Source organism: Bolinopsis microptera, chromosome 7 (assembly GCF_026151205.1).
Source record: "Bolinopsis microptera isolate Bmic1 chromosome 7, MBARI_Bmic_1.0, whole genome shotgun sequence".
In the NCBI taxonomy this organism is placed as follows: domain Eukaryota; kingdom Metazoa; phylum Ctenophora; class Tentaculata; order Lobata; family Bolinopsidae; genus Bolinopsis; species Bolinopsis microptera.
The window spans coordinates 6,593,849-6,607,328 of NC_087078.1; the positions used below are offsets into that span (position 1 = coordinate 6,593,849).

At 38.9% G+C, this 13,480-nt stretch overlaps 1 protein-coding gene across 8 annotated transcripts in view; it reads right to left on the bottom strand.

Moving 5' to 3' along the window:
- Positions 1 to 200: 200 nt before the first annotated feature.
- Positions 201 to 13,480, bottom strand: part of LOC134817766 (atrial natriuretic peptide receptor 1-like) — a 49,000-nt gene continuing 35,720 nt past the window's right edge. For 3 of the 8 annotated variants that reach the window (XM_063827082.1, XM_063827081.1, XM_063827083.1), the window contains exons 17-27: positions 13,250 to 13,426; positions 12,895 to 13,026; positions 12,366 to 12,512; positions 11,610 to 11,670; positions 11,280 to 11,420; positions 10,897 to 11,071; positions 10,496 to 10,636; positions 10,145 to 10,268; positions 9,695 to 9,876; positions 5,104 to 5,264; positions 224 to 1,619 (exon numbers count right to left, since the gene is read on the bottom strand). In XM_063827082.1, coding sequence (XP_063683152.1) covers positions 1,339 to 1,619; positions 5,104 to 5,264; positions 9,695 to 9,876; positions 10,145 to 10,268; positions 10,496 to 10,636; positions 10,897 to 11,071; positions 11,280 to 11,420; positions 11,610 to 11,670; positions 12,366 to 12,512; positions 12,895 to 13,026; positions 13,250 to 13,426 — 1,722 coding nt within the window. In that variant the 3' untranslated portion in view covers positions 224 to 1,338. Of the gene's footprint in view, positions 1,620 to 5,103; positions 5,265 to 9,694; positions 9,877 to 10,144; positions 10,269 to 10,495; positions 10,637 to 10,896; positions 11,072 to 11,279; positions 11,421 to 11,609; positions 11,671 to 12,365; positions 12,513 to 12,894; positions 13,027 to 13,249; positions 13,427 to 13,480 lie in introns of all 8 variants that reach the window. The other 5 variants (XM_063827087.1, XM_063827088.1, XM_063827086.1 and 2 more) reach the window with 3 other exon arrangements.

Genomic DNA, 13,480 nt, shown 5'->3' on the forward strand with positions numbered 1-13,480 from the left:
CTTTGTGACAGCTAAACAGACTCTACTGGTCACATATCAGTATTGGTATCTCGTGACTGTGTCATGTTGAAGTTAGAACGTGTAATTTGTTAAGCGCTACAATTCAATAGTCTTATTTGATGGACATTGTGATAACAATTTCATTTATTAATTCGACTTATCGCATAATGCCAGATTGTTTACAATTAAAATACTGACATGAAGTATAATATTAAAAAAAGAGGTAAAATACAACAAATTGTATGATATTTAGATAATATAGTTTATTCGTTATACTACATCATTGAACTATTTAGAACATATAACTCTGCCAAAAAACACGTGATACCAGCAGTTAATACTTAATCCTTAGGGTTTTAAATATTAGTCAATAGGTATAATCCATCAACTAGAAAACTTTACCAACTTTATTATTACGTTTATACGACTAAATATAATATCGCAACAAATTCTACTTTTCGACTTAGAGTGAAAGATCACTGGAATCTCTTATCATACCAATCGAATATTTTATTGGTGTCACTGATTGAAAAACGAAAAGTCGAATTTGTCGAGAAAACTAGTCCTGGTTTGATACAATTCAAGGACATTTTGAATGTTAAATAAAATACTTAAAACTAACATCTTAGCAGAAACCATATGTACAGAAATCTGTTCGTACATTTTTCAGACGACTCGTACAAATACATTGAACACTAAATTCTCCTTCATCATAGAATAATAAATACAAATAAAACAAATCATAAATTTCACGTTTTACCGTTTTTTTCTAACAGAAATAAAAGAATAATATCTCCTCCGTTTAAAGCTGACTAAAGTTATTTCATCTTTCGTTGCTAAGACCAAAACTTCTAGCTTCTTACACTGCATAGTTACAGATGTAAAGGTGAATAGTATTCGAATGTCCAATCCTAAATCTGACATTCTTGATATTTATTTTGGGACTCCTTATTTCAGATTGTGTGGTACACATACTGCTAACAAAGCATACTATGACCATAACTGGATTATGTATCATCCTTTAAATATTTGCAGTTAGATATGATTCTCCAATTAACTGTTGACTTGAAGTCCTCGTTAATGGTTACATGTTTGTATATATATACAGACAGGTTTGATAAAGATACGTTGCTCTGGTAACCTCCAACAACAGGAAATAACTCTTCCTGCACAAGGTCGATGAGAACTGCGGATAATCTTGTGCTGTGTTCAACGCATGTTCTGAGAGCAGATATTACATGACAGTGGGTCTCGGATCACCATATTTGGTAATGTTACCACGGCAACACTATCATATTTGGTAATGTTACCACAGCAACACTACCTTACATGGTCACATCACACAACAGCTCTCGGATCACCGTTAGGTTCTGACAGATCGTGCTCTACTAACAACTTCACGTTATCAGACGACCCACCGTTACTTTGAGGAGAGTTCAGTGGTTTAAGGGCGAGAGGGACGTTAGTTCTGGAGGGTTGGGTAGGAGCCCTACCAGTTACCCAGTAGGTGAATATCTCCCCTTTACCCTTGATGTCGGTTATACCGCGAGGTTCCAGGGTGTGTGTACCATTGAGAGAGAGAGCTTCGTATGTTTCTGGACTACAGTGTATCTTAAGAGCTGCAGGGAGTGTTGGTTAGGTTCTAGCAGTAGCTGTGATGATACTGATAGGTCGTTGACATATTACGCAATCACGTTTTGGACAATTTTAACCCCCTCCTCCCTCCGTAATCAGTTTTACACGTAACTATTGTAGTATTGTGTCAAAATTACACTAGTGTAATCATTTGTAAACCCCCTCCCCCCTCAGCTGATTACGTAATATGTAAACGACCCCTTAGGTTCCAGCCATATCTGGGATAATGTTACAACAAGAGAGATCAGACGAAGATTAGTTAATTATTTAAGAATTAAGTCCTCTGATTGAATTTGGTTGTGATAATGTCAGAAAAATATTTCAGGAATTTACCAAAGAGCTAAAGAAACACAAAATAAAATAAAATACTAGCGTGCTTGGATCATCAGAGATCATATCTATATCTGAACGCTATAAAACGAAAAATGTGCCATCTTTTAATTCTTGGGAGGAGTCAAGCTGTATCATCATATGAACTTGTGCCACCCAGTATTTAAACTTACAACTTGTTACACGTTCAATATTTGTCAACGAATTGGTACTGGTAGTTTAAGTTTCACGACTTTTGGCTTTTGACTTAAGTCATGTTATCCGATAAAAAGAAATAATGTTAGATGAAACCAAATTTATATTTTTAAGTTTAAATGTTGTTTCAGAGTGACGAACGAATTATTTAAAGATTTCGAAAATTAAACTTATATGAAACAAAATGATAAAATATTAAAAGTTAGTACAGTTGCCGCCAGCATCAACAGCTAGTTTCCTGGAGAGAAACCAACTTGGAAACTTCACCTCACGAGCGAAAGAGACCTGATAACAACTGACGTATGTACAACATCAAGTATCTGAATTAACTTATTCAGTTATTCCGTTTGAACTGTGTTTTCTCAGTTGCAGGTAGACTCACGAATACTAGTTGATTAGCTGCTTTATTGTTGTGCGGATGGTTGTGCTATTTCTGGTTTTACAGCTTCTACTGATGGTATGTCATTTGGCTATTTCTCGTATTTTATCCTTTATGGAAATCTACAGATTTCTTCAGATTTTCTTTAGCACAACCTTAGAATTCAACCGATTAGATATGTAGTATATAATATCTTTCTTTAATTTCTGATCGATAAAATAGTTTATTATAACAATCTGTTTTCGCTCTTTTGAGTGGGTCGATCATATAATTGATGTTTTGGGACAAAGTGAGAGTCTTCACTCAGTTTGAGTCTTCACTTAGTGAGAGTCTTCACTCAGTTCTTAAAAACTGAGTGGAGACTCTCACTTTGTTCCAAAACATCAATAAAAACAGTTTAATCATAATTAATATTCTTTAAATTATTGACTTTCAGGAGAAACTGTACTCTAGTGGGGTTGGTGAAATCAAGTTTCTGAGGTATGAGGACAATATTTATCGTGTCCATGGCCTCTCTTCTTATACCTGTGACTTCTACTTCAAACCACTGAAGATTCAAGACGGTAACGGAAATATTCTGTGGAGCGTAGCAGAAACTGACACTACCGATAACACAGCTAATGTTGATTTGACTACGGTCAGTCAGCTCAGCAGTCCAATTCAGATCAATATTCTGACAAATAGGACGGTTAAAATTGTTACCACGGTGTGGGATAGTTATACTTTTGGTGACAAAAAAGTAAGAGAAATAACAGATTTCATGGTTCCATTTAGCACTGTATCAGTTGGTGATGATTGGAAACAGGCAATAAAAACCAGCTCAAACCCAGTTATGAAATTTACTGTTCAATATAAACTTACACAGTGTGATGGTCATTTTGCCGGACCAGGATGCAACTTTTGTGAAGTCAACTACTTCACCGGTCTGTGTAACAAGTATTGTGCGCCTGTAGTAGGACAATACAATTGCACTGATCAAGGAACGAAGGTGTGTCTAGGACACTGGAATGGTACTGACTGTGATTCTTGTATCAATCATTATTATGGAACAGATTGTTCAAAGTTATGCAACGAAACTTTGCAATACACGTGTGATGAATCAGGAGACAAAGTTTGCAAGGACAACTTCTATCCGAAACAGCAATGTGATAAATCATGTGTTTCTGTAACAGGAAGGTACAATTGCAGCGACCAAGGGGATAAAGTTTGTCTAGGACACTGGAATGGTACTGAATGTGGCTCATGCTCTCTCAATTACTTCATACCAGATTGTTCAAAGTTCTGTAATGAGACAGCAAACTACACATGTGATGATTCTGGAGATACAAAATGCAAGGACAACTTCTACCCAAATCAGCAGTGTGACACGTTCTGTAAGCCAAAAACTGGTTTCTACACCTGCAATTCTACGACTGGCGAGAAAAAATGCGGGAACAGAACAACTGGAAAACAATGTGACCAATGTGTAGTGAATTACTATCCTCAAGGAGAATGTGGTGTGTTCTGTGAGCCCGAGGAGGGTAACTACAGTTGTAGTGATGATGGAGAGAAGATATGTTTTAAAAACAGAGCTAGTGCAGACTGCACATCTTGCATAGAAAACCACTATGGGAGAACATGCACTAAGTTCTGTAAGGAAACCACGAAATATAACTGCTCTGAAGATGGTAACAAGATATGTTTGGACAACTCAACTAGTATTGCAAATAATTGCAAAAAAGGTAACCCAGGAATCACAAAAAGCAGTTCTACTAGAGGCCGTTTTGTTCAATGGTTTATTAACTTCTTATCACTAAAATAAACTAATTTTCAACAATGATTTAATTATTAATATTCAGGTACCCATCAGATAACAGTCTGGACAGTATCAGGTGTGGCAGCAGTCCTCTTCATGATACTGATTTTAGGTGCATTTTATATTCTACAATTACGCAGAAAGCAGGAAAACATATCGGCCGGCAATGTAGTTTATGTTAATACTGCACTTCCAGACACACCCGAATATATCCCCACCGCTGAAAACAATTACGACAATGTTGTTCTCCATGTAACATCTGAAGATGCTACCTACATCGACAACACTATTCTTTCGGATGAAGCAACATATACGTATGCTCGAGTTGAAGATATGGCCAGAATAAAGAAGTAATTAGCACCTGCGAGACGTGTTATGTGCTGTAAAGCTAGGGTCTTAGGTCGAGCAGAGTCGTGACTTGACATGATTTCATTAAAACTTATTAGGAAATCTGATTTTAGACTGTATTCAATATTTAATTACTTATTTAAGTTACTGTAAGAAGGATAAGGAGCATGTTAAATATTTAATCCAATATTTTATAGAAAATGTATTTTAGTTATTATGTTTCAGCTTAAAAGAAGAAAAGGGGAAAGGTTACAATTTTTGGGAACAATGAGCATTCAGCATTGGATTAAGTTAAGAAATCTATTTTTCATGGGAGGATTCCTGGAACTGTGCCTGACAACGACAGTTCTAAACAATATATTCATTCCAAAAGTTATACTTGTATTGATTGACAAAAAGCAAAACAATAAGAATAACTCACGGAGTCCATTGCTCTCCATACGACTAGCCATGTTGACAGTATCCCCGAACAAACAATACCGTGGCATAGCTAACCCCACCACTCCCGCACACACTGGGCCTGTGTGCAGACCGATACGGAGGTCACACCTTTTGTCTGGTAAGTGTCTGATCTTGAAGGTCCTGGGGAGTGGTTATTGCTAATGGTGATACATTTTGTCTGGTAAGTGTCTGATCTTGAAGGTCCTGGGGAGTGGTTATTGCTAATGGTGATACATTTTGTCTGGTAAGTGTCTGATCTTGAAGGTCCTGGGAGAGTGGTTATTGCTAATGGTGATACATTTTGTCTGGTAAGTGTCTGATCTTGAAGGTCCTGGGGGAGTGGTTATTGCTAATGGTGATACATTTTGTCTGGTAAGTGTCTGATCTTGAAGGTCCTGGGGAGTGGTTATTGCTAATGGTGATACATTTTGTCTGGTAAGTGTCTGATCTTGAAGGTCCTGGGGGAGTGGTTATTGCTAATGGTGATACATTTTGTCTGGTAAGTGTCTGATCTTGAAGGTCCTGGGAGAGTGGTTATTGCTAATGGTGATACATTTTGTCTGGTAAGTGTCTGATCTTGAAGGTCCTGGGAGAGTGGTTATTGGTAATGGTGATACATTTTGTCTGGTAAGTGTCTGATCTTGAAGGTCCTGGGGAGTGGTTATTGCTAATGGTGATACATTTTGTCTGGTAAGTGTCTGATCTTGAAGGTCCTGGGGGAGTGGTTATTGCTAATGGTGATACATTTTGTCTGGTAAGTGTCTGATCTTGAAGGTCCTGGGGGAGTGGTTATTGCTAATGGTGATACCTTTTGTCTGGTAAGTGTCTGATCTTGAAGGTCCTGGGGGAGTGGTTATTGCTAATGGTGATACCTTTTGTCTGGTAAGTGTCTGATCTTGAAGGTCCTGGGGGAGTGGTTATTGCTAATGGTGATACCTTTTGTCTGGTAAGTGTCTGATCTTGAAGGTCCTGGGGAGTGGTTATTGCTAATGGTGATACCTTTTGTCTGGTAAGTGTCTGATCTTGAAGGTCCTGGGGAGTGGTTATTGCTAATGGTGATACATTTTGTCTGGTAAGTGTCTGATCTTGAAGGTCCTGGGGGAGTGGTTATTGCTAATGGTGATACCTTTTGTCTGGTAAGTGTCTGATCTTGAAGGTCCTGGGGAGTGGTTATTGCTAATGGTGATACATTTTGTCTGGTAAGTGTCTGATCTTGAAGGTCCTGGGGAGTGGTTATTGCTAATGGTGATACATTTTGTCTGGTAAGTGTCTGATCTTGAAGGTCCTGGGGGAGTGGTTATTGCTAATGGTGATACCTTTTGTCTGGTAAGTGTCTGATCTTGAAGGTCCTGGGGAGTGGTTATTGCTAATGGTGATACATTTTGTCTGGTAAGTGTCTGATCTTGAAGGTCCTGGGGAGTGGTTATTGCTAATGGTGATACATTTTGTCTGGTAAGTGTCTGATCTTGAAGGTCCTGGGGAGTGGTTATTGCTAATGGTGATACATTTTGTCTGGTAAGTGTCTGATCTTGAAGGTCCTGGGGGAGTGGTTATTGCTAATGGTGATACATTTTGTCTGGTAAGTGTCTGATCTTGAAGGTCCTGGGGGAGTGGTTATTGCTAATGGTGATACATTTTGTCTGGTAAGTGTCTGATCTTGAAGGTCCTGGGGAGTGGTTATTGCTAATGGTGATACATTTTGTCTGGTAAGTGTCTGATCTTGAAGGTCCTGGGGGAGTGGTTATTGCTAATGGTGATACATTTTGTCTGGTAAGTGTCTGATCTTGAAGGTCCTGGGGAGTGGTTATTGCTAATGGTGATACATTTTGTCTGGTAAGTGTCTGATCTTGAAGGTCCTGGGGGAGTGGTTATTGCTAATGGTGATACATTTTGTCTGGTAAGTGTCTGATCTTGAAGGTCCTGGGGGAGTGGTTATTGCTAATGGTGATACATTTTGTCTGGTAAGTGTCTGATCTTGAAGGTCCTGGGGGAGTGGTTATTGCTAATGGTGATACATTTTGTCTGGTAAGTGTCTGATCTTGAAGGTCCTGGGGAGTGGTTATTGCTAATGGTGATACATTTTGTCTGGTAAGTGTCTGATCTTGAAGGTCCTGGGGAGTGGTTATTGCTAATGGTGATACATTTTGTCTGGTAAGTGTCTGATCTTGAAGGTCCTGGGGGAGTGGTTATTGCTAATGGTGATACATTTTGTCTGGTAAGTGTCTGATCTTGAAGGTCCTGGGGGAGTGGTTATTGCTAATGGTGATACATTTTGTCTGGTAAGTGTCTGATCTTGAAGGTCCTGGGGAGTGGTTATTGCTAATGGTGATACATTTTGTCTGGTAAGTGTCTGATCTTGAAGGTCCTGGGGGAGTGGTTATTGCTAATGGTGATACATTTTGTCTGGTAAGTGTCTGATCTTGAAGGTCCTGGGGGAGTGGTTATTGCTAATGGTGATACATTTTGTCTGGTAAGTGTCTGATCTTGAAGGTCCTGGGGGAGTGGTTATTGCTAATGGTGATACATTTTGTCTGGTAAGTGTCTGATCTTGAAGGTCCTGGGGGAGTGGTTATTGCTAATGGTGATACATTTTGTCTGGTAAGTGTCTGATCTTGAAGGTCCTGGGGAGTGGTTATTGCTAATGGTGATACATTTTGTCTGGTAAGTGTCTGATCTTGAAGGTCCTGGGGAGTGGTTATTGCTAATGGTGATACATTTTGTCTGGTAAGTGTCTGATCTTGAAGGTCCTGGGGGAGTGGTTATTGCTAATGGTGATACATTTTGTCTGGTAAGTGTCTGATCTTGAAGGTCCTGGGGAGTGGTTATTGCTAATGGTGATACATTTTGTCTGATCTTGAAGGTCCTGGGGGAGTGGTTATTGCTAATGGTGATACATTTTGTCTGGTAAGTGTCTGATCTTGAAGGTCCTGGGGGAGTGGTTATTGCTAATGGTGATACATTTTGTCTGGTAAGTGTCTGATCTTGAAGGTCCTGGGGGAGTGGTTATTGCTAATGGTGATACATTTTGTCTTGTAAGTGTCTGATCTTGAAGGTCCTGGGGAGTGGTTATTGCTAATGGTGATACATTTTGTCTGGTAAGTGTTTGATCTTGAAGGTCCTGGGGGAGTGGTTATTGCTAATGGTGATACATTTTGTCTGGTAAGTGTCTGATCTTGAAGGTCCTGGGGAGTGGTTATTGCTAATGGTGATACATTTTGTCTGGTAAGTGTCTGATCTTGAAGGTCCTGGGGGAGTGGTTATTGCTAATGGTGATACATTTTGTCTGGTAAGTGTCTGATCTTGAAGGTCCTGGGGGAGTGGTTATTGCTAATGGTGATACATTTTGTCTGGTAAGTGTCTGATCTTGAAGGTCCTGGGGGAGTGGTTATTGCTAATGGTGATACATTTTGTCTGGTAAGTGTCTGATCTTGAAGGTCCTGGGGAGTGGTTATTGCTAATGGTGATACATTTTGTCTGGTAAGTGTCTGATCTTGAAGGTCCTGGGGGAGTGGTTATTGCTAATGGTGATACATTTTGTCTGGTAAGTGTCTGATCTTGAAGGTCCTGGGGGAGTGGTTATTGCTAATGGTGATACATTTTGTCTGGTAAGTGTCTGATCTTGAAGGTCCTGGGGAGTGGTTATTGCTAATGGTGATACATTTTGTCTGGTAAGTGTCTGATCTTGAAGGTCCTGGGGGAGTGGTTATTGCTAATGGTGATACATTTTGTCTGGTAAGTGTCTGATCTTGAAGGTCCTGGGGGAGTGGTTATTGCTAATGGTGATACATTTTGTCTGGTAAGTGTCTGATCTTGAAGGTCCTGGGGAGTGGTTATTGCTAATGGTGATACATTTTGTCTGGTAAGTGTCTGATCTTGAAGGTCCTGGGGAGTGGTTATTGCTAATGGTGATACATTTTGGTTATGGTGGTGGTGGCTTGGACATGGGTGAAATTTTCCTACCTTGCTTATTATTTTGAATAGCTCAAATACTTGCCCCTTTTGTGTTCTGTCACAGCTTCATATATTAATTCATCCAATAGATAAGTACATTTTATTAAATAAATTAAAAAGTTGGAACATTTCACTGTCCAATCATATAAGCATCAATTTGAAAGTGAACATGTTGACATTTACATCACTGGGTGTACATTTGGTTAATGATCTTGATTTAACTGATAAGAATGATTCTAACAGCACATAATATAGAGTTTTGATTTTGGAAACTGTTGTTTTACAAAATCCAGCAATTGCCTATACTAGTCAGAAGATTTTTAGAACTTCTAGAATTTTCAACTTTTCTATCCCGCGGGTTTTTAATCGAATTTTTGATATTATTCAGAAACTATACTAAGTTTTTCTTTGTTTTTCCAGAAATTAGTTCGTTCAATGTTTATTATCACTCGGGATATTGATCAATTAAAGTATCCTACCGTAGTATGGAAATGTTTAGTTACAGATTTTTGTTAAATCTATGAGTTGATATACATACTGTTGTTTAATTGGTGAAGTAACCGCCGTTTTTGTATTTGTCTGGTGCGTGAAAACTATTTGCTGTGTACTTGAAAACTAACTTGATGTGGTGGAGTAGGGTAAGAGCCATGTCGGCTATCTCTGAGGAATGTTTGGTGCCGTTTCTATTTGGGATTCCTGATGCAACCATGTAGGCATCACCGATTGTTTCCACTTTGTACACGTCGTAACTGTCGATTACACTGTCGAAACACGTGTAGAGATCATTAAGAAAGTCGACAACCTGAAATATAAGTCAGAGTAAATCAGGGCCGTTACTAGAAGTAGATCTGAAATATAAGTCAGAGTAAATCAGGGCCGTTACTAGAAGTAGATCTGAAATATAAGTAAGAGTAAATCAGGACCGTTACTAGAAGTAGATTTGAAATATAAGTCAGAGTAAATCAGGACCGTTACTAGAAGTAGATCTGAAATGTTGCACCGTGTCTGAACCTAGACCATCGAACTGGGCTTCCAAAACGAGGTCCTGGAATTTGTAGATAAACACAAACCTGTAAAGGACCGCTGACGGAGCAGATGTTGGTGAAGCCGACAATGTCAGAGAAGTAAATAGTGACGTCATCAAACCATTCTGCTATCACTGCCTCGCCTCTCTTCAGCTTCTCTGCTACTTTCCTGGCAGGACATAAACGTCAGTTTATTTGCAGCTAACAGTAGAAAATACACAACTAATTCTGTAACCTAACTTAGTACGTGTCTACTAATCACTGTGCTTGACTTGGTTCAACCGTCAAACGATGTATGAAATAGAGTATTATCATTTGAAGCCAAGTGTAACGGGCACATGATAAAATGCTTTCTGTGTGCAAAGAGAATTAAAGTTAACAATAAATGTAACCAACATGGGAAGCATCCTATAGAGGAGCTTATCAGCCTTCATCTTCTCCACTTGTAACTGAGCTGTCTTCTCATCCACTAGTTCCTCTAAATGATGCGTGTACTTCTCCATCATCATCATCATACGATCCGTCAACGACTTCTGTCTACGGAGGAGGGGGTTTCAAGTTCCATTGTTCAGGGTTTTAAATATTATAATATTTAAATAATAATTCAAAATATATTCGAAAGATATAACCATCAAAACCCTGAAAACTTAGAGATAATTTATTGTCTCTCAAGAAATACATGTGTTGAATGTTAATTGTTTCTTCTAGTAGCTTGACTAATGACTATTGAACTATTTGATACGGCGACTTAATCGGAAGGAACAATAACTAATAATAAGGTTAACAAAAATACAAACCTGCTGGTAAGCTCCCTGATCAGGACCTTAACCTTTCCCACATCAGGTCTCTGTTCCGGAGAGTCCGCCCAACAGAAAGTCAGGGGGTCTCTCAGGTCCATGTTGCCCAAGGTTGTGTTCTTGATGTTCGGTCGGAACGGGGGGTTTTCTCGTGCTTTCAGTCGATTTATAACATCTAGCGAGGGTCAAAGTCGTATTATATTTAGGAGTCAGTAAGCATAGATTTTCGTTCAGGTGAGGAAGGTTTTCAAATATAAAAGTATGCAAATCTAAATTGATTTGTACGTAAATCAAAATTTTGGGAACAGGAAGTTAACAAATAAATGTTTATGATTATATAGTGAAATGGTTCGTAAACATCCGCTATGTCTCATAGTTCTTACCATCAACTTCTAGCTCGTACATAGCGTAAGGGTCTTCCCTGGTAAGGATCTCAGAGCAGATAATGGCGAAACTGTAGATGTCACCTTTCTGCGAGCCTCTTTGGCTGGTGTCCAGGAACTCTGGTGCTCTCCACAATTGATCTGCGGGGTGTTTTTTAAACTAATACTTAGATTTAAGATTGTAATTACAGGTTAGTTAATTGAATTTGTCATGTTGCATCTGTGAGAATCCAAGGGTTTAATGTACAAAACTATCCATCTAATATTTATATTGAATAACTTTGAGAATAAAATCAGAGGGTACGATTTCCTAGAGCTAAATAACCCTACCTCGCTTAACTTTGTTTTTCTTGATCAAATCTTCCTCACAGTCGGCGTATGTCTTGGACATCTAAGGGAAAAAGGATTAGCTTTGGGAGGACATGATATCAGCATCAAAACTTTGTCATAATGAGCCTGATTTAAGTTTGGTTATATTAAGGATTATTTTAACTTAAATTAAGACCGGAGGTTGGGGTGATTTTAATAGATTCCCAGCAGATTCATGAAATTCGATGAGAATCGCACAGTTTACACTTTTCATTTTTAACATGGACAGTTATCACCAAATTATCACCGAATCAATTTGGCAAAATAACAGATTAGAAAACATAAATTTAAAAATCGATTAAAAAACTTGATGCTGTTTAATAATCGAGTCTCTATAATACCCATGCTTAAAAGAGAAGAAATAAAAGCAATACAAATAGCAAATGCAGTTTAGTGTTTACTACGCCTGTTAGAATACTCTTGCAAACAAAAAAGAAATCGTTCAAACTCCCATTAAAATCACTCCATCATCCATGATCCCGGAAGATATTTAGATAATTGCTAGCAGGCTACAGGATAGATTACCCATAACAGCTTTCTCCCCAAATTGAAGACACTAACGGGTCATGCATATTCGGGGGGACCCAGCAGAGAAGATCTAGATCAGACCAGCGCTGCGGCCCCGAAAACTGGCTAGAAGTTGCAGAACTGGCTAAAACTTGCTAGAAGATCCAGAAATTGCTAAAACTTGCTAGAACGGATACTAAAGTTACGCACACTGGAGTTGGAGGGCCTCACTCCCTTTGCACACATACATACTGCAGAAGCTAATAACGATTGAGAGCCCTTCCTGAAACGGTCCATTACCGAACCTTTGCTCTTCAACTTAGGTTCCGTGACCACGGGGGAGTCATTTTCTGTCTCCTGGTATAGTTATATGGAGAGAGTGTGCTGGACTAAACCGTGGGTTATTGGGCTGTTTCGCCTCAGTATATTACTGATTCAGAGTCAAGTTCAGTATGTTGCCACTAATGCCTAACCGAGCTGTTGCTAACATCCAGCCGTCAATGCGTCAGTCATTGTTGTAACTTTGTAAGTTCACTTTCAGTCATTTCGACCGAGAGGGTAAGTCCCCGAGAGTTCTATCAGTCATTTTGTCAGTTGTGGATAGAATATTAAAATATAAATGCAACACTTTCAAGACTCTTATATGAATGGAAAACTTTAGCTCGTAAGAAGCTAGCTTCTATGATAAAAGTACGGGCCCCACTCTTGATTTATCATAGCTAGAATAAGGTAACTGTACCTCATCCTTCTCCTTGAGGGTGTTTAATCCGAACTTAGTGAGCTTGAGGACCCAGTGACCGTCAATAAGAGTGTTTTGAGAGGTAAGGTTGCCATGGTAACCCATGTTGCTCTTGTGAATGTACTCCACACCCTAAGGGATAACGAGTTGAAAGTTTTTATAATCGTTCAAAATAAAAAGAATCGTGAAAAACGAGTGATCAATCTACATTGTAAATGCAGTGGAAAAAAAGCAAGCTGATCATTATTAAAGATTAAAATTAATAATTGAAAGGTTGGTCCGTTATGCAGCAATCGTTTCTCATAACCTTCTCTCCATCAGTCTCACAGAGAGACTTATTACTAAAAACACGTACCTTGACCATATCAGTGATAAAGCTCTGTTGGAACATGACGTCTAGGTTGAGTTTGTCGTTCTGAAGAACGTCCTGCAGGCTCCCTTTAGGACAGTGGGAGTACACTGTGCACACCTTGTTCTGCTCCATGCAGATACCGTAGAACTTGACAATATTCTCGTGCTCCATGTCTCGTAACTGTGCATGGGAGCGGTGGTGGTAGTTTTCAGTGCTGATTTTATATCTTACATA